This window comes from Drosophila simulans, chromosome 3L (genome assembly GCF_016746395.2).
Source record: "Drosophila simulans strain w501 chromosome 3L, Prin_Dsim_3.1, whole genome shotgun sequence".
NCBI lineage: Eukaryota > Metazoa > Arthropoda > Insecta > Diptera > Drosophilidae > Drosophila > Drosophila simulans.
Window position 1 is genome coordinate 4,603,887 of NC_052522.2, and position 24,504 is coordinate 4,628,390.

At 41.8% G+C, this 24,504-nt stretch overlaps 5 protein-coding genes across 12 annotated transcripts in view; 2 read left to right on the forward strand and 3 right to left on the reverse strand.

Annotated features, from left to right (window-relative positions):
- LOC6736808 (contactin-associated protein-like 2) overlaps positions 1-17,820 on the reverse strand; it is a 57,989-nt gene extending 40,169 nt beyond the window's left edge. For 5 of the 7 annotated variants that reach the window (XM_016170189.3, XM_016170191.3, XM_016170192.3 and 2 more), the window contains exons 1-6: positions 11,763-13,641; positions 5,918-6,483; positions 5,495-5,768; positions 3,743-3,962; positions 2,445-2,580; positions 772-1,056 (exon numbers count right to left, since the gene is read on the reverse strand). In XM_016170189.3, the coding sequence (XP_016030464.1) occupies positions 772-1,056; positions 2,445-2,580; positions 3,743-3,962; positions 5,495-5,768; positions 5,918-6,483; positions 11,763-11,773 (1,492 nt within the window). In that variant the 5' untranslated portion in view covers positions 11,774-13,641. Of the gene's footprint in view, positions 1-771; positions 1,057-2,444; positions 2,581-3,742; positions 3,963-5,494; positions 5,769-5,917; positions 6,484-11,762; positions 13,642-17,283 lie in introns of those variants that run through there. The other 2 variants (XM_016170190.3, XM_016170187.3) reach the window with 2 other exon arrangements.
- LOC27206279 lies at positions 8,315-8,760 on the forward strand. The gene has a single exon (XM_039293255.2). The coding sequence runs from the start codon at positions 8,362-8,364 to the stop codon at positions 8,626-8,628; it is 267 nt and encodes an 88-aa protein (XP_039149189.1). The 5' UTR covers positions 8,315-8,361; the 3' UTR covers positions 8,629-8,760.
- A 173-nt stretch (positions 17,821-17,993) lies between the features above and the next one.
- On the reverse strand, positions 17,994-19,197 carry LOC6736811 (mitochondrial 2-oxoglutarate/malate carrier protein). The gene has a single exon (XM_002083631.4). The coding sequence runs from the start codon at positions 19,087-19,089 to the stop codon at positions 18,184-18,186; it is 906 nt and encodes a 301-aa protein (XP_002083667.1). The 5' UTR covers positions 19,090-19,197; the 3' UTR covers positions 17,994-18,183.
- Positions 19,198-19,313: 116 nt separating this feature from the next.
- Positions 19,314-20,484, reverse strand: LOC6736812 (mitochondrial 2-oxoglutarate/malate carrier protein). The gene has a single exon (XM_002083632.4). The coding sequence runs from the start codon at positions 20,375-20,377 to the stop codon at positions 19,442-19,444; it is 936 nt and encodes a 311-aa protein (XP_002083668.1). The 5' UTR covers positions 20,378-20,484; the 3' UTR covers positions 19,314-19,441.
- Positions 20,485-23,142: 2,658 nt separating this feature from the next.
- The window catches only part of LOC6736820, a 104,996-nt gene continuing 103,634 nt past the window's right edge, over positions 23,143-24,504 (forward strand). For both annotated transcript variants that reach the window (XM_039294322.2, XM_016170885.3), the window contains exon 1: positions 23,143-23,795. The gene's annotated coding sequence lies outside the window, so the exon portion shown is untranslated. The remainder of the gene's footprint in view (positions 23,796-24,504) is intronic.

Consider the following 24,504-nt stretch of genomic DNA (forward strand, 5'->3'; position numbering starts at 1 on the left):
AAGTAAGTAAGGGTAAATCCGTTTCCCATGAGAGCCCAAAATACCAACTCCCATTTTCGTGCTGGAATGCAAAGCTAGTGCTTGAAAAGTCCCGGAAAATTGTGCGATGTCAAAAAACATAAACGAGCTGCTCAATTTTTAATGGGCTTGCCTATATAATGGCCTCGCGTGACTTAATTGAGATTATGGGGGCCTGGAATTGGCTTTATGTCATTAACTAAATGTCGGATGTTGCTGAAGGGTGTGGGGCATATATATATCGGGCTTAACAAACTAATTTTGCGCACATTTTGTGCTGGTGTGGTCCAAGCTGGCCGGCAGTCAAAAAGTCAAACACTATTTTGCATAATTTATGGTCAGGTCATTAGCGTGTTTAAAACTGTAGCGACCAAAAGGGGGGAGGGCACTGCCAGTGGCTAACCACTGGCAAACAAACATAGTTTATAATTAAAACAAAATGGCGCCCCTAGGGTCATGTCCACATACAGAGATATATTGGGATTTAGACAGAGTTGGATGGATGTGAATGACACTCGCAAAAAACAGAAAGTGGCAGTTAGATACTTGAAATGCAATACATATTTGGACATCATTTGGCTTTATAGATGTTTAGAGAGATGTTTAATTAGCATATTTTCAACAACTAACTAACATTAAATAATGACTATTATTAAAATGTATATGTATAGATTTGGCACATATTTATTTTCTATATATTAGAAAAATACTGATTTATTACTAATATATATATTTTCTGTGATAAGTACTCACTGTAAATGTCGCAGTGCTCGCCCTCGTAGTGGGTGCCAAAGCAGTCGCAGGAGATTCCTCCGTAGTGGTTGATGCAGCGCGATCCCACGAAGCAGAGGTTGTGCCGGGATTCGCACATGTCCGAGCATCCCTCGTTGACGTTCTCGTGCTTGGTGGCCACCAGGGGAGCGATGGGTAGGAGGTCAGAGGCGGCCTTGCCGGAGCTCAGGACCACATTGCGGATGCAGCCCACAAAGGACTCAGTAATGTATTTCACGCCGTGCAGCTTCTCCTCCGAGGAAAGGCCTGCGAAATGGGGCAACGGGGAGATGGGATATGTGGAGCATTGGTCAGTTGTTTGGTCTTGGCTGGGATGCCACATATTAATTAACATACTGGATATTTGGCAATGGATTTTGGCTATATCTGTGCGGGTGCTTTCGGTGGGCGGAGTGACCATGTCGGATGGCCATAACATAATTTCGTTGTTTACTGTTGAAAGTTTTGATGGGATTTTTGTTCGCTGCTGCCGCAGATTTAAATATTGCTTAATTAAAAAAGTTGTTTCGACCCAGTTTTCGGATCAGCAAAGTGCGGTCTAAATAAATACAAGCTGACGAAGGCGGAAGATGTTCCATACAGAAAAGTTTTGTTTAAAAATATTATTATTATTTAATTTGCAGTTTAAATCGCCACATCTTGTGTGTTTAATTCAATGGAAAAGAACGTTATTGCTCATTCCCAGTTAGTGTTGAATAAAATTCATATCGTGCTTTCCATTTAATTTTTACCCTTTTTTTGGCTTTTCTTTGTAACGCAACCACATCAAAATCATGTCTGCTAACAAACAAAAAATTATGCACTTTTACATTCTAAATGTGTGCTAGCTTCATTCGATCCAATAGCCCGCTCAGCGGGAGCTGGCTGTGAAAAACTAGACCAACATCATCAGAGTGCAATCAATGGCCCATTCTGTCGACCTGCTAGGAAAACCCTTTTCCATGGCCTCTGGTTTTCGCAACGTGAAATAATTAAATTTTCCAAAAACGCAGCAAAGCTGCTTTCAAAGTCATACATACGAACACTTACAATTCAATGGGGAATGAGCAAGTTGAGTTTATAGGTTCAGTCACTCGACTTTTTGAACTCATTCACTCGGAGAAAACTTTCAAATTTGCCCTATTCCTGTGAATATTATTACATGTTACTATCATCTTATGATTATTAAAGATATCATATATTTTTATATTCAATGGTATGAAACTAAAAGCCATATTCATTTGAGATCCAGCTAATCTGTTGAAGTGTTTCTGCTTTTTTTTAATTCAATAAATCTGATTTAAAGAGTTTTCTGTGTATTGCGTGTGCGTCGTCACCGCCAAACTGCAAATTCGATTTTCAATTTGCACATTTTTCGATTTTCGCCGGCTCTTCTGTATGCTATTCTATCCCACATACATATATAAATATACGTATATATATAAGCCCAAACTAAACTTTCTATGTTCCACGTTGATGCGATGGTTTATGTGCGAATTTCGCGTACGAAAATCATTGCATACATTCAGGCGTTGCCTTTAATATGATTGATTGTGGGGCATCGGTGGCGTGGGTTGGATGTGGATTTTGGACTGGATTTTCAATGGAGCGGGATTGGGAACGGGAAGGCATACACAATTGATTTGGGCACTCACCTCCGACCAGGACCACCGATGGCAGATTCGTGGAGACGCCGTAGTTGTACTCGTGATTCAGTCCTTTCAGATAGACCTCCTCCTGACTATTGTCGACGCGTGCAATTAATCTTGCGCCATGGACATCGATGCGCACCTGTGCAAAACAGACAGCGAGGGATCGGTTAGGAGCGTAAAACCAATAAACCAGCCAGCCATTGGGGGCGTGGCATTCACACACAGACAAATGATAAAAATTTATGAATTTATGCGTTTTGGCCCCGAGTTGAAGTTGCAAGTTTTGGCCAAGCGGCAAGCGATAAATTGTTGCTGCTACCGCTTTTGTTGCTATTTGTTGCTGCCGCTGCTGCTGCATGGGTAAAAATCTACGAAAATGAATTGCAACTGCTGCGCGCACAAACTCATAGCTGGGATCAGCTGAAATTCATTAGGAATTTGCGTGTTATTTATGAGTGCTGCATGTGTCTGCATTTGTGTATGTGAGTGCACTGAGAAAAAAGGCCGAATGGCAATGTGCATCTAATTTGCAACTTTATTCTACAGTAATTATTAATACAGAAACAAAATAAGTTGATTATTACTAGTTAGCTAGCAGGTAAGTACTCATATGTTATGGAAAAGTTTTCACGGAAGTTTAATTCCAAAAATTTTCAGATAATAGTTTCTACTTTTCCTTGTGTACTTTATACCATTTGTGATGAGGGTGTGATTAGTAGAGGATCTGCTTGTTTTAAATATGAAAAGATGAACTAAACTGGGCGCTGCCACTGGTTTTTCACTAGTTTCTGTTCCTGTTATTGATGATGATGATGCCGACGATGCTTGAGGGATTGCGGTTAGCTACATGCGTTGAAAAGCAGTTGCTGCAGCAGCAGTAGCAGCAGTAGAAGCAGCATCATGCAACAACCCAGCAGCCACATGCAACCACTGGACCAAGCCCCGTGTCCGAGGTGAGTTAACAAAGTTGAACGCACATAAATCAACTTGCTCGCTTTGTTATAAAAGTTTGATAAAGCGTTTTGCACACATGCACCGGCAGCACACATTCCGCATTGCAATCTTGCTAATTGCTTGCTGAACGCATGGCCATGCTAATGTTGGCCAAAACGCCAGATGTTAACCGACTGGCCCATTACCCTGGTGGGCTGAGGAGCCCTCCAGAGGAATCATGTCCACCGGAAGTCTGATAGCCCCGCTGGATTACAGCATTACAGCATTCGACCGGGTTTCTTTTGAGTGTTCTCGCCCAGACTTGACCCCGTTTCCCATTTCGGGCATATGCAATGCTACACACTCACCATCACACTGTGCCATTCATCTCGATTTAGACTCTCGCCCACAGTGACACTCGTTGAATGCTTGCCAAAGACATGGACCACCTTCAGCTGGCCCTTCTCCACAATCACGTAGAGTGCATAGGGGTCCAAAATAATGCGATCCGGATTCTTAACGTTGTGATAGACGAGCAGGCCGTGCGGCAGTCGGGTGCGGAATTGAAATGAAATCTCACGGCAAAGTCTGCAAAGACAGAAAGACGCAGAGCGGCTAGTGAATTAGCATTTGAGTTGCAGCAGATGTGGGCTGCAAAAAGTAGCTCTTTTTGATAATTTGGTTTTTTTTAAGAGCATTCCAAATATGAATTGTATTTATAACGAGCTGTTTGAAAACCTAATGCTTGCTGCTTGATGTTTTCATTTGATTTAGCAATTAAATGTATATATATGCTGGAAATATAAATTCGTATTCTGTATGAAGTCCACGATTTAAGACACCTGTATAAATGATTTCATCCAACCTAGTTTCTTTTTCGAACTTGATTAGCAGCAGCTCCTAACATCTCTTTTTGGCTTAATGAATTATGATATTTGATATTTCTAAGACGAACTAGAGTATGGCCAGAAAATAGCCAGGTTGGCCGGACATCTATGTATGTGTTTGCCTGACAGAGTTTTAAATTTATTTGTTCTTTGCTCTTGACTACTGTTGCCGGTGCTGTTGTTTGTGCTGCTCGTGCTGTCGGCAGCCACATGAGTTACAATTAAAACTACAGCACAAATTGCCAAGTTGGCCAAGTATGTACGCAGTAGGAGCTACTGGCCAGCGGCAACAAGGATAACAAGTAAAAGTTCTATTTGGCAAAGTTATGTTTAATTTTATTTGCTTGACTGTCTACATGTTTGTGCAGCATGTGCACAAAGTCGGAATTTAAATAATATTTCTTTTCTCTTAATTTAATATGCAAATGTCAAATGTTTCTAACCAAATTGAATTTTAAATTTAAATACCCCAAAGGTCTCGGCCAGAAGTCGTTTGGAACCATTTAGATGTCACAACATGAGCCGAAAGGTTCTGGCAATTGAGCAGAAAATTAACTTTTGACCTGGTTCCTGGGTCGCTTTTTTGTTTCTGCCTGCCCTTTGATTGTTTTGTGTAAGCTGCCGATAAGACTGCATGCCCCGAAGAAAATTGTTGAGAGAAAATCAATTTTCAAACTGTTAAAGCAACGTCAGTTTGGCTAATTGCTCTGCTGCACAGCACTCGCCATTAACCCCATAAGTATGGACGTATTTTGTAAACGGCTTAAGCATTTTTTTGGACCTAATAACTTGGCTGTCAGATTAAATTTTTGCTATTATTCTCACTCAAATGTCAGATTTGAAATTTATGTAGTTAATTGAAGTCATGCAATTACAACACAAACATGGAAAGCATTTGTGCTTGTATAATTTTCAGGATCAATAATCTGCTACGAAAATGGGCAAGTTGGTTCTCGATTCTGGAAATGTGATTATTAAAATAAATACTGCAGATTACCTTGAGCAGTTTTTGAAAATCCAATAATGCCACTCTGTAGAAAACTAGTGAAATTGAATTGCTCTTAAAAATAATCCCTTGCGCTTTCTGGGGTTAAGCGAATCAAGCGCTTTTCAGCCAAAAGGCCAACAATCCGCCAAATGACGCGACCGTTGCAGCGAAGTGGCATGCAAAGGACCTGAAGCTGCCACCTGCCAGGTGGTCAACTTCCCCAGCTGCACTCCCGGTCCACTCACCTTAATTGAAATGTCTGTATGATGTCGCCGTCCATTTGGATGAACGTGTTGTTCTTGGCGAAAATGAAAGTTTTGCCTTGTCCCGTCTCCGCGAAAGTCAGCTCGGGTCCGCGCTGTTCAATGGGCACGGGCGTTGTTCCATCGCCGCCCTCGGCCCCGCCCATTCCGTCCGGCGACTGAGCCGGACTCTGGGTGTACGGCAGACCCAGAAGCATGGAGCTTTCCGTGGTGCTCGGCTCACGGGTGGTGGATTGCAGGAACGGTGGCAGAGTGTCTGCAAGGGGTGTGGCGTAAATTGAGATTATTGAAGGTTCAAGAGAACTGCGAAAATGAATCGGTGGAAATAACTATATGATTGTAGTAAGGGGTTCAAAATGTAAGAGTATCGAACTGTATTCAAAATAGTAAATTTGATGTCCTTACGTGGTCCGCCGATGCAGTGGAACAGGCACTCCGCCTCGGTGCCAAAACGGTTCTGCGGATTTCCTTCACAACCGCCCCAAATGAAGTTGGTGCACTCGTTGGTGGTTGGCTCGTAGCGCCACTTGTAGATGTACTGCTTGCAGGGACCCGGATCTCCAGGACCCGCACACTTCTCGTACTGGTTGCTCTTTTGTCCTTGGATCATGGCCGAGTTGTTGCCACTGATGCCGCTGTTGCTGCCACCGCCGCCGGTACCGCTGCTGCCAGCCGCCGGCGAGCCGCCCGCAGAGTTGCCTCCTCCGGTATCCGGTAACGATTGTCCGCCGGGACTGCTGCCGGTCAATCCTCCCCCGCCGCTCAGGCTCATATTGCTGCTCCCCAGATTGCCGGGATTTCCTGCAACCAGGATTGGCAAAATGCCTCCACCGGCAACCACTGCATCCGTTGAGGTCATGTTGGGTAGGCTGAGACCTGAAGCGGAGCAGATGAGGGCCAGTAGTGCCCAGATATAAGGGAATGCCATTTTGTGGACGGAGGATAGGCAATGGCCTATTTTTCCTTGCGAACTGGAAAGCAGAACAGATTTAAAGGGTTAACTTAGGAACTGAAAATACTTCCTTAAGCTGAACTAAGCTGATGAATTTTTGAATTTACTTTTAAGATTAAACTACTTAAGAGCAGCTTAGCCACACTGGTAGCTTTTATGTATTAAAAAGTTTACATCAAAAAGTGTGCTCTTGGCAAAATAATTTTATATTTTGTCTCCCAATGCACAGAATTCTCCTTTTTCTTAGCCAGAATTAAGTGGCTTCATTCTATTTTGGATCTTCTTTCCGGCTCATCCTTTGCTTTGTTCATTAGATTTCCTTGTAATTGCGCAATAAATTTAGGAAGGCAATTTACTTGCATGTCACAAGAGCACCGAGCAGATCTGAACAGAGACATCACAGCTTATGATTCCGGCTGCTAAAGAAGTTTACTATTGTCATGTGCGGCACTAAAATCCCATTTACATCATCGTCCTCATCATCATCAGTCAATGTCTCTGTTCCTCTGAGGCGACGATGCTGCATTTCTTGATGCCATTTAGCGAAGAGGAAAACGAACCAAGTTTTCTGCTTTCACTTCCGCCGGAAATGTGACACATCCACACACACACACACTTATACACCAATATATATGAAAGACACTGGCTAGAGGAAGACGCATGAGCTTGGCTTGATTTACAAGTAGCTTAGCACCATCGAGCTAAAAAAGTGTCAAAAATTCCAAAATAATGATGCGCACAGTTTACACCAAATGGATGGATAAAGGACGCTATATGGAAGTGAGCGGAAACTGCAAAGGAAATAGGAAATTAAGTTTTTCGCACACCCGCCCGGAAAAGTTTGAGAGCTTTCCCATGGCTCAGATTATGGTTGAGACTGAAAGTTGGCTCTGCTCCTAAACGGGAGGCAGTTATTTCTCCTTTTTTGTCTGCCATTTCCGTTCATAAGCAATTTTTAATTGTGGCTTTCGTTGCCCGGGCAGCATGAAAAATGAGTGCAGGGTCGAGCAGCCGGTCGGAGTTCATGCGAATTAATAAACCTCAAAGTGTTGGTGTGGCATTAGACACGGGTCCGTTTACGGATCGGGTGTTCTGGGTTCCGGGTACGGGTCTTAGGCCGGGTCAACACGGAGAAAAGGAGTGGCAAAGCAAAAAAGGTGTAAGGTTGCGGGAAGAAAATCAAAAGATGTGGACCAAGTTCATTAAAACTTGTAATGTTAAAACATTACTTAGGTTTTTTGATCCTATAATATTTTTGTATATATTTCCCAGATTCATTGATAAGAAGTATGATTTTCCCGCAGTGCAGTCGCATGCTGGCAAAAATTATTGATGCATATGCCGGGCTTTCCAGGATGTGCGTGCCATCCTGTCGTTCGGTGAGTCCAGGCGAGCTGCACTGTCCTTTAGATGGATGGCCCAAAAATTGCATTGGATTTTGGCTGCGAAGCTGCATGACCAAGAAGTTTGCCGAATGTGTCCATGTGCCACCCCGCAAATCCCTCTCTGTTCGAGGGGCTTGGCGAATAGCAAAAGTTTACCTAACTTTGCTGAAGGACCCGCAAGGAAACCCACTGCCTGCCGGCCATATGCGGAGGATTTTGGCCTAAAGTGCATTAACGGACCAGCGTGTACGAGCACGAAGGAAAAGAAAACTTGGACCGATAAACCATCTGTTACCTGCGCGGGAAGGCGATTAGAGAGTGCGGTAAATCGGCTCGCAGGTAAAACAGCGCCCCAAAGGATTGGCGGCGAAAAATCAGAAAACCCGCAGGACAGGCAAAAACGACGGATAAACAAGACCAGGCATGCACATACGGAAGGATCCTTGGGAGGAGGTCCTTTAAAAACCACGACAAACCCCGACCTGACACTCATTCGCCAGTAAGCAGTCAGCATGGAAGCATCAGTCGCCTACGCTTTATTTTTGCACCGCCAGGAGCTGCGGCGTCGCCAAATGCTCTACGTCCAGGTCTCCAAGACCAAGATCAAGTTGACCAAGGAGCTGATAGCCGAGCAGAAGCAACGCCTAGCCAGCTGCTCGGCCGAGGATCTGCAGATCCTCAGCAGGGAGACCCAGTTCAAACGGCAGCTCCAGCAGAAACTCAAGCACCGCAGCAAGCAGCTAAAAGCCATTGCCAAGCAGCAGGAGAGGAGGGGTTGAGTCGAAAAAGTATATTTCGACTTGCCTCGGGGTTGCCACTTTAATTAGTTTTAGCTTAGCGCAAATGATGTGTGCTCTTCCGTAGTTAAGTTAGTTTTAGCTCAAAGAAATAAAATTTCCTATGCAAATCAAGCAAAGTTGTCTTTGGAGATGCCCTCTTAAAATTTCGGATATACGAGTGGGGAGGTTTGGTTGGATTGGATTATTTGGGATTAAAACAAATTGAGGAACAAGAATTTAGAGTTTGTGGCAAGAAATACTTAACAATTTATTTAATTGCTTATAAAAGACGCAAACATTTACCTACAATTTTATATAACTTTTTATGGAATTGTTGATTCAATCAGCATTTTATAAAATATATTCCCTTTCCTTTTTATTGAAAGTGCTAGCCATTTATCAACACTCCGATAGCAATAAGCTCCCGGTAGAATTTCCTTAATTCAATCACTCACTATTTCGAGCAACCACTCAGCCATTTATTTAAACTCTTGCAATATTTTACTAACCCCATTAAGGGTATTCATTGATCGATGCATTTTCCGTGAAACTTTTCGCACTTTTCCCGCCCTTCTGCCATTTCCGCCTCGCTTTTTACCGTTTTCACAGCAAACGCAAAGCGATTTAAATTGAGCTCGCGTACGTTGCACACCAAGAGCAGCAACAACAACAACAATAAAAATGGCAACAAAAACAACTAGTACAACAACTAAGTAATAACAGCAGCCTGAGGAAATACCCTTTAACCCCCACCACCCCCACCAAACACCACCCGCTAAATTACACGTTTTGTTCCCAACATCGACGCCCCCTTTCGCCTTATAGCTTTGCATAAATATATATGTATATATATTCCTATATACGTTCCGTTGTCGGGCGGAAAAATGAAGGAGACGTTGGAAAAAAGAAAGCGCACAAGGCTGGCCGAAAAAAGGGGGAGGGCAAATGAAAGCAAAGTGAAGTCAAATTAAATTAAATGACAGATGTCTGACATTTTGATAGTCGTGCGTGAGGCTCTATATTCCTTGGCATGTCTGTGTGGATGTGCAGTTACAACACATGCAAATCGTGCACTGAACAAAATCTTCTAGCTAATTTGAAACAAGTCTTACTGTGCATTTAATTGTATTCAAATCCAATTTTAAATGTAATGGTATATTTTAAATTATAGTTTTTTATAAATGATTTCAGCTATGTCCTATGTTTCCCTAATTTTGCCAATTAAAGAACTCAATCAGTTGTTTTTTGCAGTGCTTACACGTGTGTGTGTGTATGTAAATGTCAAGTGTCGCAAGGCAAAGTGCACATGCACTTACAGCGACAATGGCGGGGATCGATGGGCCTCGAGGGGGGTTCAGAGGGTAGTTTCAAGGGGGTTTTCCGGGGGATACTCCTCTGCTGGAGAGAGTGTGTGTTTGTTGGTGTTGCTAGCATGTCTCCCAAGTGTTGGCCGCGTAAGGGTAATGAATTAAAATAACTTGATTGCATGAAATTGAACGAATTGTTGCCCAAGGAACTCGAGACAGAAAATGGAAATGGGAAATGAGAATCGTGTACAGGGCGAATGCAACTCGCGGAAATTGCACTCCTTGTGCATATGTGTGTGGAAAATATTTACTGAAATTTGTATATTAAGTGACGACACCAATGGCAACGACAGCAACAATGGCCTTTGTCATTGTTGTTCTAGTCTTTGATGCTGTTAGCGTCACGGTCGCACTCGCCAAGTGCGAAGTATATCGCTTGCATATGTGCATGTGTGCGTATGTGTTGCACAATAGAAGTCAGGATGCATGAATGAGCGCTGCTAACTGCGTGGGAGGACTCTGAACGGTTCCAGGACCAAGGAAGGAACTCGCAAGACAAAGGACACGGAAAAGGAGGCGGAAGAGCGGAGGAGGGTCGAGAAACGAAGCGAATGCTGCAGGCATTTAGCCGTTCAGTTTCGCTTCACTAGACCTCATGTGAGTAAACTTCACAGTAGATATTCACAGTAGAAATCTTTATGCAGCAGATTTCTAAAAAAAAATTGGCACTTTTAAAGTTATTTTTACGGAAAATGTAAGCATTAGAAGTTAGTTCGAGTTCGTCACATTCTTACTAAAAATAAAGGAAAACAGCAACTATTCTCTATCGATTAAATATAGTTTTTTGTATAACTACGCTTCAAAAAGTTGTGACAAATAAACTAAATGTTAATATATTTTAAAAAGCTAATTGAAAAGCTAATAATATTTCCGAGTCAACAACATCAAAATCAATTGAATAATTTAATTTTCTTAATTCGCATATGCATAAATTAACCCATTTAGTTTAGAAGGGTTATAGCTTAACTGGCCTCAGCATATGTAAATTTAAATTTCACATTTCAATTAATATTAATTGCCGAGAGACATATACAATTTAAGATTACTGTCCCAAATGAGATTAGTGGTTTTTAGGCATGTTAAGTTTTCTGATTTACAATGCAGACTAATTGATGCACTTTTTAGAAAATCAATATTCAGAAATTTGTGTTTCTCTTCTCAAAAGACACTTTTCTCGTATCCTTCATAGTCACCCATCACTGTAGATCACAAAAGACACTGCAGACAAGATTTGTGCAAGCATTTTCGCACTAACAAATTCAATTATTTGCAAGCACTTTAAAAATGATTTAATGCCTGTCGTCCGACGAAGCGACACATTGAGCCATTAAACGAAACTATAAATGTTTGCATTTAGCAATGGTTTATGTCACAAACTCACATATTCGCCTAATGCCCAGTAACATGGCTCAGAATACCAAACGAAATTCATACGCCTCGTTGGACGCGTTGAGTTTAGTTTAGTTTTGGAATTGTTCAACTCTGTCTGTTTGTCCGGGAATTTCCGTCTGGCCTGCTCCATATGCATTATAATTGCCTGTTATTCGGCCATTGTATAAATAATTATTATTTAATTTGCTTGCACTTGTTGGTGCAATCAGACTGTTTGTTTCTTAGTTTGCACTGGCATAGCCCAAAAATTATGTTAACTCCTGATTACTGAGCGCTTTTTAATGGGCCTCGCGTGTATGGAAATTTAATTGACTGAGCTCCGTGCAACATAATAATCTATTTAGTCTTTATGTGTATCAATAAATTACTCCTTACCACACCGGCATGTCATAAATGGCCCATAGCAATTGGCCAACTTTATTGATTGGTGTTGGCCAACTTGAAATCCTTAAACCTTTTGGTGCTTTCGTGTATTAAGTTTATTAGTTTAGGCTTTGGAAGTTTTGGCTTTAAAACTTATTTTTTATACCGTATAACTATAACTTATGATAAAACTTTTTACTTTGATTAAATGGCTGTTTAGATATTGCTTTAAATTATCAGGCATTTTTATGGCATTGAATCCATTTTCAGATTGTGTACATTTCCTTTTAAATTCACAACATTGATTTAACTCATTTTTTTGTTGAAATATTGTGGAATTCTTGCACGTGTTATAAAGTTTCTCGTGTATTTCGGTTGATTAAATATTTGCACAGAATTTAATTAAGTAATAGTTTAATAAAATATTTATTGTTGAACTGCACAGCGATTTTTTTCCGCATTCAATAAACTTGAACTGTAATCGCTGAGTTTTCCTTACATCACGATTTTATGTTGATCCGTTAAATACATTAAAATGCAATTTGTATATAATTGTTAATATCTTGCGGCGACACACATTATAGGCTTCAATTTCGTTTATTGATTTACAAAACAAAGACTTTTTTACATAGGCGAATATAATTGGCATCATTTACATACATTTAACTTGCACTTGTTTTGCCATTACAGGACTTTCAGGCGGGTATTTATAAATAATATTTATTTAAATGCATTTCCGGAAACGAGTTTATTATTTTCATTAGCCAAAATGACCATGTTAACGGGAAAGGCGCAGATACATTAAATTCTATATAATTTACATTTGTTAATGCATTCAAAATCGAGTGGAATTTTGAAAATTTCCATATCAGTGCGCATTTGTATATCCCGTATTTATTGAATTAAATGCGTTCGCATTTGTGCGTTTTTATTAACTGGCCAAAAATGGCTTAATTACGTGCATCACACAAACGAACACTTGGAAACCATTTCAATGGAGGGTGCAAAAAAAAAAAAGAAATAGCACTGCACTAAAATTGCAATCTGCAGTTTATCCTGTTTAAGCGATGATACGCCAACTTATTGATTTAATTTGCTTCCTGTGCTGTGTTGTGCTGAAATCATTATGCCCGAAAGAGGAGAACTTGCGCACACACATGTCGAAGGGGGCGGCAGTATGGTTGGGGGCGTGGCAGGGTCACACACTCGAGCGTAAAACGTTGCCCAAAATGAGGTCAAAGTGCGCTGGCGTTTTGCGTGACTGAGCGCTCGTTTCGCTCTCACCATATATGCTTATACTATATATACACATACATATATATATATATATGAACGAAGGATTCAAGGATGTGTCGCTGCCGTGGTATTGTGCTTTATATTTTCACTATTTTATTTTTGTGCTGACGCACACACAAACTCAAGCCCGTGTGAACTCGCCCAGCTCCATTTGCTTGTTTGTTTGTTTGCCCGTATCCTGCGGCTGATGAATCAACTTTTGCCTTTACTCAAGTCACGAAACACAAACCGAAAAACGCACCGAAATCAAGCGGTCGAGGATTACATTTGCGTGAAATCAGAGACAATCGAACGCACGGGACACACGGGACACCGGACCGGAAAAGCCGAAAACAGGACACAGACACCGAGATCCGGTTAAGGCTCCGCATTCCCAGTGGGTCTCTTGATTAAGCGTGATTCTGCCGGCCAACACGTCGGATGAGCAGCAATGCCAATGCGCATCCTTTGACTGCGAAGTGACCCGTTTCACTGGCGACGTGCTAATTGCTTGTCCAGGATAATGAATACTTCATTTGGCGGCCGGCGACGGAGCGACTGTATCTTTCGTCACCATTTAATCCACTTGCTTCGAACTACGCGGTGCGACTAATTCCAGCGACGAAATGCTAAAGCAACGACGCCGGCAGCGACGACGGCTGCTAGTTAGTTAGCGTGCTAAGCAGCAGGAACAACAATAGAGCATATCGTGCACAGAGAGAAATAGTCTTTAACATATTATATTTAATATTTACAACTGGTTTCAATTCATTTATAAAACAGCCTTTGTTGCAGTTTATTTCCACAAAATGTTGTATTATCGCGTAATAATATTATAAAATTTGTCTGCATGCAAGCAATAAATAAAAGGAAAGCTGGGCTGCAACTTTCTCCTGGTGCACAAACACATTGGTGAAGAGTGGTTAGCAAAATGGGTGGGTGACATATAGCATTCGAGACCGAGACAACGATGTCGTGCGGTCTTGTGGTGGTTATGTAGTGGGTGCCGACTTAAGAGCGGGTAGTGGGATGTGCCTTGGACTGACCGGGCGATTTGCTGCGGCTTAGCCATTAAACTGGGCACATTATTAGTTTAAGCTTGGTCCGGACTTGGGTCACTGCTACGATTAACCGTAATAGGCGTCAATTGGAAAATTACCGCCGATCTGCCGCACATCTGAGGCCAAATTGCCGGCGTCGATGTATCCGTGTCTGTTGGGTGTTTGGGTTCTGATTTTGCCGAGCTCAAAGACAAAAGGCCAGGGACTAAGATTTCTCTAATTTGCTGGGTTACCCTTTATTGAATACTCTGCTGAGTGTTTGGGGTACATTGACTAGATGGACATGAATTAAGGTTATATGGATTTAATACATTTTACAAATGTATCTCTCAGTAATGCACTTGGCAATCATTTCTACTTCTTTGTTAGTTTATTATGGAATGAACATTTTTTCTGCAGCATCATGTACTTCCATATCTTAAGTCTAGCCTTCGGTTTTGTGTCCCCAGTGTTATCTAAATATTTGATGACTTCTACGTCGGTTTTTTGCCGCTCATTTAAAATTCAATTTATTTTCGGGTGACAATGCGGCACGAAAAAAGAGTCTGTCACAGAATTTGCATTACTTTTGGCATTGATTTTTTGCACGGCGAGGGAAAGCGAATCAGATGCCGTGGGTCGCGAATCTAGATGGGGGCATCTTGGCTCCGTAATTCGTGTGGCAATTGTCTTAATTCGAAAATTGCAACTCTCGCGTTCCGTCGTAGACAAATTGTGGCCATGCACGAGTGTGTACGCATCTGGGCAACCACGATAATGATTGTGTCCCAAGATCCAAGATCCAACCAGATGAGTAGACACAATTCTATTTTGTTGCTGCTGCGCCTTATCTGCTGCCCATCAATGGGAGGGAAAAAATATTCACACACTGAGAGAAACACTAAATTTCCAAGAGTTTATGTTTCCATAAAAAAATAATTTATATTTTTGTATAGAGTATTTGCAATGCATTGTACAAATATTAAGTAGTAAGTCCAGAATTAAAATATAATATTGTTTAAATATGTAATACGCAAATGCACACAGTTTTTTAATTACAAATTACAAAAAAATTATAAATTTTATATATAAATATTTTATATTATTTTTTTCACTACACTCTTGTTAAATAAACTCTCATATGCTCTCTCTATTTTGCCAGAAACGCGGTTCGGTCAAATAAAAATTGGCGATTGACCTTTGACCCCGGCTGCTTCGAGATGGGCTTTTTACTGTTGTGAATTCATTAGAGGCGTTTGTTATTTTGCTTATTAGTTAATTGCATTTGATGCTCGAAAACATATAAAAAAAACACCACTCACCACTGATCTTGTTGTCATGTGATCGAAAAACCAACGTCGCTCGAGCTCATTAAACCAGTTATGAATGCAGTTGTGTGTGCGGGTGTTTCGCTACAATAACAATGACAACGAAAGTAACAACACCATCTGGGGGACTGAGATCACGTGCGGTTTAGTCTGGCCGTTATGGGCTATGGTAATGACTTGACACAGACTCACAGATCGGAATCGGAATACACGAACGGGTCATCTGACGTGTGCCCACTGTGCCTGTCCGAAGCTTTGCCATTTTAATTTGCAAAACACTGAGGGAAAAGTGTGAGGCACAATTGCTGTGACAAGATAGTCACTTAGAAAAACACGAATTAGTTCCACTTAATTTGATTTCAAAGTGGAGCGATCTGTTATCTTTATTTAATCAGCAAAGTCGCATGCAATTGAATGCTGAAGGGTGTGTACTGTGAATCAAAAATAAAATATATAAAAATATATGTATTTTATTTTTATCAACCAATATATTTTATATATTGAAAAATGTAATCTCTTAACACATGTTTTTTATTTTTATATGCATCCCGGAGCTGCAGTTTATTTTAAATCTTTTATAGAGTATCTGATGGTCGCCTAATGCGCGCTTTAGGCCTTCTCACCTCACTTAAGTCAATTATTTGTGATATTTAATTTGTCACTATATATTTTTGCTATTTTTTTATTGTCACAAGTTTAACCGCATTCAGTTTTTGTTGACACATTTCGGTTGCCCTACCAATTGTCCGCTCATTAATCGCTCTAACCAAACATTAACTACATTATTGAGTTATGTTCGGAAGGGAGATTGCATTTTAATTTGATCTCTGCCGCTTGATTTCCAATTATAATTTCAACAAACAATAAATCGAAAAAATATTCAAATGCCAAGTGGAGCGTGCTAACGGCTCATTGTTTATTTTCACTCATTTGTTGACAAATGAATATGCAGACAACATTGAGCTAATTAGAATTTCTAGTTCACATAACCCGACAAATCTTTCTCATAAAGCGATAGACTAATATAGGTGAAATATATATGAACTTCAAACAGTTTGAAACTAATTAAATAAATTATTAAAATATTGTATTATTTATGATGTAGTCTTATTTATAATTTTCACTGAAACAAATAGTAATTGTTCAGCGATGAGTTTAGGTAAATATAAAAAGGCTGCACTATTTGCTTTTGACTATTCTGGTGCCTTAGCTTTTGGTAATTACCATTTCTAGCAAACATACGAATCTCTTAATTGCCCTAAGAAAAAGTCAACAAGAAATAATTAAATAAAACTTGAGCAAAACCTTGCGCATCTTTATCTCCCTGCTATCTGAGGTAAATATCCACAGGTACGGTGGGGATTATCAGAGGTTCAAATGATAAATCCCAAATAAGTTACAACCCCAGTCCAGCAGATAGTTTTTCACCTGACAACCAGCAATTACCAGGTATTCAGATAGTTTCCCTCAGCGGTAATCGAAGTGTCAAAATCGACGATTGGGAAAATAGCAGTTTACTGCGAATATCTAGAATACAAGTAAGTAAGTTGTGAGATGAGCTGCATACGTGAGGTCACAGTTTTAATAAAGAAACAGGAAAAACTTATCAAAAATCTTATTTTAAGTGAAATAAAATTAAAAAATATGAGTTTCCCCGGATTTTCCATCACTCAATCTAAATTTAAGACGCCCAGACTTTTTATGACAAATTTGCACGGCAATCAATGAGGCGATCGTAAATTTGCTCGAGATTCAAGCAATTAATCAATCATACTCGATCGGAGGCGTCAGCGATAGAACCTCTGCTATCGCCACAATCTGAAGGAGTGCCCACTGTGCCGCCGTAAAACCGAGATAGATACCGATTACGGATCTTATCGGCAAACCCACCTGAGTGGAGTGGTTCCGTCCGGCTGTACCAGCGATTTACAGCGCCCAGAAATGTGGTGGTTGGCCAATGTCCGGCCCAATTCACACCATAAATAATTATCACTTAATTACCGATTTATGTGTCTATCTTGTAAGGTAGCGCACACATAATTTCATTTGCATATTTTTTTGTATGATTATTCGGGCACGATTTATGCGGCGCACACAAAGAGCACTTTCGAATGCCACTTGTACCGAGCTGATCTCTACAAGTCGTATTTGGTCGCTAAATTAACACTTCCGCGGCATGAACTCAACGGTTGATTCATCCCAAGTGAGAGATTTCCTTCACAGATCTCAGTCGGCGAACTTAAGTGGCTTCAATTGCGAGACGCCGCCCGGCTTGACTTTGCTCAGCTCCCTGCCAGCAGATGTATCTCATATCCCATATAAGGAATCGCGATCCGCACACTCGACACCACCGACTGTGTGTAGCTGAATCAACCGTACCGCTCGCGAACCGCTCGATCGCAACGTAGGAACGCAACTGACTCGGCGAGATTACCGGACCGGCTGATCGGGCGACTGATAAGCGCCACAAAGCCCCAACGCAAACAAAGCTCAGCTGATCGCTGGAGCGGGACAGATGGATCCATTATAGCATGCGAGAAAAATATCTGAGAGAAATTCTAACTAATCTAAAATGCACCTCCCAGAATATTACCACTTAAAATTTGTCATTAAACTATATTTTTTATTGAATATTGTACATGGCTATTTAAGATGCTCCAAGTTTCAAAATAATCAAAATAATATATTGTTTTGGCAACACAAAGTGAACGAAATTCGTAAGATTTAAGAAAGGCTATTTCTAACAAATGACTGCTAATTTGGATAAACAATTATAGGGCCTAATAAAACTTAGATGTTCGATTCAGAATCGTCGCCGAGCACAATGTGCTTGTAGGCCTTGGTGAGTTGTTCCAGGAATATAAAAGCAAACACCGTGTGCGGTCCTAAACGACACAAATAGGGCGTGAAGCCCTTCCAAAGGGAGGCGATGCCCTCGTTCTTGGACACCTTCATCAGAACATCCATGGTGCCCTTGTACTCGGCCGTCTTTTGCTGCTGGATGCGCGTTTTGGCCATGTCCAGCGGCATGGAGGCAATGGTGGTCAGTAGACCGGACATCATGGCGGCAGCTATGTGCAGCGAAAGTCCCGAAAAGTATTCCGAAAATGCTGCCTTTAGCTGCGAGTACGAGGCCAGCTGAACCATGTTGACGATCATGGCCCGACCCACAGTGGGCATGCATCCTTTCCAGAGGGTGGTCACACCCTCGTCCTTGACGATCCGCACAAAGGCGTTCACCACACCCTTGTAGTTTCGCCTCTCCGCCGGCGGCAAACGGTTATCGGACATCATACGGATGAGGGCCACCTCCGCCGGATTGCCGAACATGGCACCGAAAGCACCGGCCAGAATGCCCATGCCCATGCTGGCCAACACAGTGGGCGGTGCATTGAAATGCTTGCGATAGGAGTCGATCTCCATTTGGTAGAAACCCATCCGGGCTGTCGTGTACGTGGCCTGTCGCATCAATCCAGCACTCAAGCCATTATACAAGGCGAGTATGCCCTCGTTCTTAAAAACCTTTAGCAGGCAATCGAAGGAGCTCTTGTACTCGCCCGTCGTGGCTGAAATCTGCATCCTGGTCTTCACCAAGTCCAATGGCTGCACAATGCAGGTGCCCAGCATTCCGGCCAGACCGCCATTGATGTACATCATGTACCCGGGTATGGATTTCTTTTCGATGCTGTACGCCATGGCCACTCAGAAACAGATTAGAAATTCGAATTTAACAAATTTATTTAAACCGAAACTAAATTTAAAAGGCTGAATGAATGGCAATCCATGCTAGGATTGAATGAGAGGTGTTATGATGCCTTCTTTGATACCATATTTTCGTAATAAAAATTCTTAGGAAGTCAGTCGAACCCTAATATACGAAACCACACCATTCCCATGATTTGGATTAATTAAATTCAGTCTTGCATAATAAACATTTTTTTTTGTTGTATATAAGATATGAATTACTTTACAGAACAAGCGCGCTTTACACAGACATCGTATCAATTTCCATTTGTTGGGGATGAGGTGTGCCATATTTTCTTTGCCTTTAGGGTTCCGAATCGGATAGCGAGTCACCGAGCACATGCTTGCCGTAGGCCTTGTTCATTTGCTCCAGGAAGACGAATGAAAATATCGTGTGTGGACCCATGCGGATTAGATACGGAGTGAAACCCTTCCACACGGCGAAGGCGCCTTCGTTCTTCACCACCTTTTTCAGTACATCGATGGTGCCACTGTATTCCGGCTTGCCATCGATTACCTTCATCTGCTGGATGCGTGTTTTGGCCATGTCCAGTGGCATTGAGGTCACGGAGGTCAGGAAGCCGGACACCAGGGCGGCGGTCAGGTGAAGAGGTATTCCTTCGCTAAGATACCCATGCAATTGGTCCTTCATCAGCGAATAGGAGGCCAGCTGCACCATATTCACGACCATGGCACGACCCACTGTCGGCAGGCATCCTCTCCAGAGCGCCACGACGCCCTCATCCTTCACAATTCTTACAAAGGCATCACCCACATTCTTGTAATTACGCCTGTCCTCCGGCATTAGGCGGTTATCGGACATCATCCGGATCAGGGCCACCTCCGCTGGATTTCCACACAAGGCTCCAAAGGCGCCAGCCACAATGCCCATGGTCATGCTGGCCACCATGGATGGATAATTTCCGAAGTTTTTGCGATACCAATCCAACTCCATCTGGTAAACGCCCATCTTGGCTGATGTGTACGAGGCCTGTCTCAACAGTCCGGCACTCAGTCCATTGTACAGGGATAACATCCCCTCGTTCTTCCAAATCTTCGAAAGAACCTCAAAGGAGTTCTTGTACTCGCGGGTGCCCAAAGTTCCTGATATCTGCATCCGGGTCTTGAGGAGGTCCAACGGCTGGACAATGCAGGTGGCCAGCATTCCGGAGGCTCCGCCCATCACGAACTTCATGTGAGTGGGCACCGTCTTCTTTTCCACCCCGTAAACTAGCGCCATGTGGAAGAGGACAATTGGAAGGTATAAGTATGTTTTGGAAAAAGAGATGTGAATTGAGAGTGTGTGGTTGGAAACGAGCCAAATTCGTATGTGGGGGTTTAATGGAGTTGACATCCATAACAAAGCCTTCCATAACAAGCTAGACTCGTACCGAAAGATAGTTCTTAAAGGTACAGCACTTCACCATGGATACAGTTCCAAAGGTACCCACTGATATGTTGCGGGCTGCCTTGCCGGATTTGGGTCGCCGTGGCATTGATTTTAATTGTGGCAGTTAACAGGCCAACACCTTTGGCCAATTAACGCACCTCTATAATTTTCCTCACTTGCCAGATAATTGTGCCAGTTTTGGGCCACCCACAAATTAACGAGACCCTGGCAAGCGGCTTATTATCTGTCTCGTTGGCAATCCAACCCTTTAACATCGCCTCCTCGCCTGTCACCCTTTTCCACCATAGATGAGAGTACACAAAATGGTTAGGCATCGTTGGAAATGCAATTAGAGAGCAACTCAAACCGAAAGAACACTTTACAGGAGGCCCTCCCAATTAGACAAGCCGAAATTGTTATGTCAGGGCAGGGCAAAAACCAAACCGAATTTCATGTACTCGCAAATGGCGTATCGACAACTCATTGCGGGCTAATTAGGAACTCATGCGGCGGCAAAGACCAACAAAATATTGCTGGGAAAAACCGAGAAGCGATTGCTGTCGATTTTCTACCCAAGAAAAAGGGGAAATCGCATGCGATAAAGCAATTACTTCACATTTACCCGCCGAAAAGTATGCAGGGGAACTTCTTATTTGCCAGTTCCTAAAAAGTCCGCTGATTTCGAATGGCGCCAGGGTGTCTTAATTAACGTTGGTACAGTGATACCTTGTTCTAATATAAAATATACAATAAGTACGCAAATGAAATTCTTATCAAATAAAGTTCTAAATTAACTCTTTATATATTTTAATATTTTTATGGTATTATTATTTACACAAACAAATTAAATTTTGCATGGATTATATACCACAATGTTTTTCTTGGCGATTTAGAATAAGTCGTTCCTTCCTCTTAACATCAAAAACAATCCCAAGCTTTGATTGTTGCAATCACTCCTAGTACATAGTACTTGAATATCAATAATGATATCGAGGAACATTTGGCAAATTAAGACAAACACACTCAGAATTCCCTAAAACTTGAGGCGTACTTGTGCTAACTTGGCTAACGATGCAAATGTTGTTATCAAGCAGTTTACAACATAAATACTCTAATTATTTATGTGCATAAGTAAAAGTGGGGCAACAGTCTGCAGCAAATGCAACAGCAACAATAACAATGGCACAATGCAATCAAACAATCAGAGACAAGCTCGCTGAACTGAAATGCCAATTGTGAAAATTGTAAATAAATATTTTAACAGACGACGGCAACAACAAGAAGTCGGGAAACTACAATAAATCAGATCATATCGGCGGCCAACTGCTGCGGTTTCAGTTGTGGTAAATATATATAGACATATATAGCTATATATGGCAGATCCAGCAGCAGAGCAGCCCTACAAGCGTGGAAGGCATGGCGCAGGAAAAACGGCGAAAAGCTGAAAGAAAAATCGCAAAAAGCAAACGACACAGCGACAACGATGACAATGCTGATAATGGCCCAAGGAGAAGGTGCGGAGCAGCTGCAGCATTATGGTATCCAAAAGAATCGCCTGGAAACCACAGAAATTTACGCTCAAGCGAAGCGAGCTGAACCAAACTAAGTTGAGGTGAAGCTGTTGCTAAAAGGAAAATGACAATAACAGCTGCAATTCCAGCGGGGCGGGGGGAATCGCCCTGTGTGAGAGCCCAGTAATGACAAAAAACTAACTACCACACTGAAAAAAATGGATAACTAAGCTGTAAAGTTCTCAGACATAATGCACAACTGTTCATTCATTCATATTAAATTACTAAAAATGCTTGGAAGCTGGTTGATAATAGGTGGAATTTATTATCCAATATACAAAATAAATCAAACAACAATGTACTTATGAAATAAGTTTATTTTTTAAGTTTTAAGACATTGTCTATAGATAAATAAAATAATTTAATTACCTCAATTATCACTTAAGCTCACGAAAAAAATTCTATCAGTGTAAAAAAAAGAGAGGTATTAAGTACCGAACCGTTAAGAAGTCATTCGAAGTTGGATAGACCAAAAAAAAAAAAAAGCTAAGGCGTCACTAAGCCGCCCTGCGAGTGAGCGAGACCGCAGTAGGTGGTAATTTCTGGAGTAAACAGAGCGAATTCAGAGCTAAATCCGAAGACAAAACTTCGAGTGAGAGCAGTGAGAGCTGCAATCGTAATTGCGCTGGGCTAGAGAGTAAAAGTCTTTGAGCAAACGAGAGCGCCGGAGTAGCGAAAGTTAAAGCGGAATCGTAGAGCAGAGATCAGCAGATCTGTTCAGATCAAGAAGTAACATCCGAAAACCCAAATCATACGGAGAAGTGTGTCATCAAAAAATCGATAATTTAGGGCTTTTCTCACTCTCTCGTCCCCTCTCACAAGTTCAACGCACAATGCAAAAAACAGTTATTGTTGGACAATAAATCAACGGCAATAACAGACTACAGATTCTAAGCACAAATAAAAAAAAAACAACGGCCAGACATGAAAGACTCAGGCAACGAACTGCGATCTTCGGAGATGAGAATAGAGAGAGAGAGAGAGAGAGCGCGCGAGATCTGCTTGCTTTTGCTTTTCGAACTCGGAGCGGCGGGCTTTTCGAACTCCAAGCTGTCCGGCAGCTGAAACTTTTGGTCATTCGTCAGTTAACCGTCGTGCTGGTCGAAACGCGACGCGATCTGTTGGACATATGCGATCCAACGGAGATATATAAACACGATTCTTCTTCGCCGAAGAACGAACGTTTTGTGTGTGTGTTTGTGCAGGTGTTAGTGCGCGGTGTGCGTGTTACATTTGCATTTTGGCTTTTTAGCTTTTAACTCGCTTTTTTCGTTCCATTTCGCCGCGTTGCATTTGCTCGGCGATTGCATTTCTCGGTTTCTTCGCTTTTGGATCGGCTTTCGTTATTTTTGGTTGGGGCCTTAAAATAGCCTTTGCCGTAATTACTGGGCTGGCCGCAAGAAAACGTGTTTGTGTCTAAACTACAGTTACAACCAGAGCAGCCGTTGTGCAGCTGCATTTCACTCGAATGTGTTTGCCGAAAAGTAGAAAATATAATAAATAAGAAAGAAAGAAGAGTGCTCGCTAAATAGAAGGAAAAACGTCACTCGGTGTGTGCGTTCTTCTTCTATTTGTTCGCCTGTTAACATTGTGCTCATAATTTATTGTACCCAGCGATATGCAAATAGAAAGCAACAAATTTGTACAGCAAGTGGAATATTTCAACGTTTAATTTGAACGCCGAAGAAACCCAAAAGGTAAGGCAAATGCATTCTAATAAACGAGAAAATAATATAATGCCAACAAACTATAGATAATATCCCCCAATGAGCATAAAGCTAATGAGGTAAATTGTGAAAACATCTGAACTGCTTAGAACTTGATTTGGTTAATATATTCATTAGTATACATTTCTCCCGCTGACGATTTGCATATCAGTCGTCTTCGGTCGCAGGTTCATAACTTCTGCTTCTGTTTTTGCTGGCGAAGAAAGCTTCGGTTAGATCATCGCATCTCACGTTTTCCCCCGCCGAATAGATCAGATCGATGTTCCTGCCTCACTGCGAACCCCTAAATAACACTTGCTGCACGATTGAACTTTAAACCGCATTCTTGGCCCGTCTGCTGCCTGGTTTTCTGTTTTTCTTGGCTCTCTCGCTCGGACGCATCTATCACAGATCGGTGAGTGGTGGCCAATTTTCAATGGATCGATGCTGCCTCGCTCCGTGGGAACTCTTGACTCTTGAGCCCCAGAGTTCGGGCCTGGCATTTCGCGGCACACATTTTAGCCCTGGCTAGCTAGCAAAAACAGAGCCAAAAACAGGCTTACAGAACAGGAATTTCCACTCCTACAACAAATCCGCGGACAATTGACATTTTTGTGTAATTGCCTGATTTGTTGTTGTATTTTTGGTTTTTTTCCCTCGAATTTAATAGTGAATTCGTCGGGCTTAGTTCAAATTCAGC